The 1,747-nt window shown below is 63.7% G+C and overlaps 2 protein-coding genes across 3 annotated transcripts in view; one reads left to right on the forward strand and one right to left on the reverse strand.

The window, feature by feature from the left end:
• The window catches only part of RUVBL2 (RuvB like AAA ATPase 2), a 15,067-nt gene extending 14,579 nt beyond the window's left edge, over positions 1 to 488 (forward strand). The window contains exons 14-15 of one of the 2 annotated variants that reach the window (XM_007463336.1): positions 148 to 262; positions 376 to 486. In XM_007463336.1, coding sequence (XP_007463398.1) covers positions 148 to 262; positions 376 to 401 — 141 coding nt within the window. In that variant the 3' untranslated portion in view covers positions 402 to 486. Of the gene's footprint in view, positions 1 to 147; positions 263 to 375 lie in introns of both variants that reach the window. The other variant, XM_007463337.1, reaches the window with a different exon arrangement.
• A 187-nt stretch (positions 489 to 675) lies between these two features.
• LHB (luteinizing hormone subunit beta) lies at positions 676 to 1,716 on the reverse strand. Its single transcript, XM_007463338.1, has 3 exons — positions 1,699 to 1,716; positions 1,203 to 1,370; positions 676 to 938 (listed from the first exon to the last, which is right to left on the reverse strand). The coding sequence occupies exons 1-3, from the start codon at positions 1,711 to 1,713 to the stop codon at positions 696 to 698; spliced, it is 426 nt and encodes a 141-aa protein (XP_007463400.1). The 5' UTR covers positions 1,714 to 1,716; the 3' UTR covers positions 676 to 695.
• Positions 1,717 to 1,747: the final 31 nt, after the last annotated feature.

The following is a 1,747-nucleotide window of genomic DNA, read 5'->3' on the forward strand; positions in this document are numbered from 1 at the left end:
AAAAAAGAAGGTGAGGGGTGGGGAGGTGGGGCCCACAGCCACGAGGTGGCCATGGCAGGATTTGAATCCAGGCGACCTGGCCCCAGAATCCTCACCCTGACCCACCTCCTGGGAGGGGCCCTACTGAGGTCTCAATTCCCCTATCAGGGCACCGAGGTACAGGTGGATGACATCAAGCGGGTCTACTCGCTCTTCTTGGATGAGTCGCGCTCCACGCAGTACATGAAGGAGTACCAGGACGCCTTCCTCTTCAATGAGCTCAGTGAGTGTCCCCCTCCCCGCCTGCCCCAGAGAGGGAGGAGGGAGCCCGGCCTGGAGAGCTCAGGCCCTGCCCTTGGGGCTACACTGACCACGTGGCCTTCCTTCTCCCGACAGAAGGTGAAACCATGGACACCTCCTGAGCTGATACCACCTTCACCCCCGCTTCCCTATTTTCTCCCAGAGTTCTGACACTGTGACTTTGTATAAAATGGTTCTGAAACTGGACCTATTGTGTGTGTTGTGTGTGCGTGTGCGCGTACACAGGCACACACACCCTGAGACCCCAGAAAGACACCCCCAGAGTGCAGTTTAAGAAGTCTTTATTAGGAGGCATGGGGAGGAGCGTCTGCTGGCTCCAGGAGTTGAGGTGGGCATGGGAGGTTGAGGTGGGCATGGGAGGTTGAGGTGGGTATGGGAGGTTGAGGTGGGGATCCTTAGAGGTAGAGGAGGCCTGGGCGAGGGGAGCGGTCACAGGCCAAGGGCTGGGCTCTGGGACCCCCACAGTCAGAGCTGCTGAGGCGGCAGGGCCCGCAGTGACAGCTGAGGGCCACGGGGAAGGAAACCGTTGGGTCCACACCAGGCGGGCAGCCGGGGAGCCGGATGGAGGCAAAGCGCAGCTCGCGGTAGGTGCACACTGGCTGCGGCATAGGCGGCAGGGCAGCCGGCAGCACCCGAACCTGGAGGTGGCGGGGTTGGCGGGGAGGGCTTGGGTGTCTACTTGGGGCCAAGCCCTCCCCCGAGCTCCCTCACTGCACCCTACAGATCCCAGACTCGGGTGTCCAGAGGACCATCTGTGCTCTCCCTCCCACACGCCCAGCCCCAGCCCTGTGTGGCGGGCCACCCTTATACCCCCGGGGCCACTTCCTGTCTTCTGTGGGCCTGGCCCTGAGTAATCCACCTGGAGCTGAGGTGGCAGCACCCACCCACCCTGGGCAGCTCACCATGCTGGGGCAGTAGCCGGCACAGATGCTGGTGGTGAAGGTGATGCAGACAGGGCAGGCCTCATTCTCAGCGGCCAGGGTGGCGTTGATGGGCCGGCACAGCGGCCGCAGTGGCCCCCTGGGTGCCCACACCCCGGCCACGCTCAGCAGCAGCCACAGCAGCAGCCCCTGGGACAAGGCCAGTGCCTCAGGGCCAGCCTGAGCCCTCCGCCCCAAATCCTTACCACCACCACCCCCGGCCCTGCATACACACGCTCGGGGACCCAGCTTCTCTGCCTGAGCCTTCCATTCAAGAATCTCCCATCCCCATACCCAGGGACCCCAGATACCCACCCTCAGGCCCTGCACCAGCTGCTTCCCTCCTGCCAGGAAGCTTGCTGGCTCTCCACACGCTTCTAGAAAGAGGCCTCCTTTGCTGGGTCACAGGACTCTCCCTTTTCCTTCCAGCCGTGGCCTGGATGTAGTCGCAAGGGGCCCAGGGGCCCTGCGGTCTTACCTGGAGCATCTCCATCCTCGGTGTCTCCCCCCCCCCCCCGGCTCTCCCG

The sequence above is a fragment of the Lipotes vexillifer genome, unplaced genomic scaffold, assembly GCF_000442215.2.
Source record: "Lipotes vexillifer unplaced genomic scaffold, Lipotes_vexillifer_v1.1 scaffold802, whole genome shotgun sequence".
NCBI classification, from domain to species: Eukaryota; Metazoa; Chordata; class Mammalia; order Artiodactyla; family Lipotidae; genus Lipotes; species Lipotes vexillifer.

What these genes read in the sequence shown, in the direction of transcription:
- LHB (XM_007463338.1), bottom strand. An exon ending in CCGGCTACTGCCCCAGCATG is followed by an intron (nt 939 to 1,202) that starts GTGAGCTGCCCA and finishes CGCCACCTCCAG; the next exon opens with GTTCGGGTGCTGCCGGCTGC.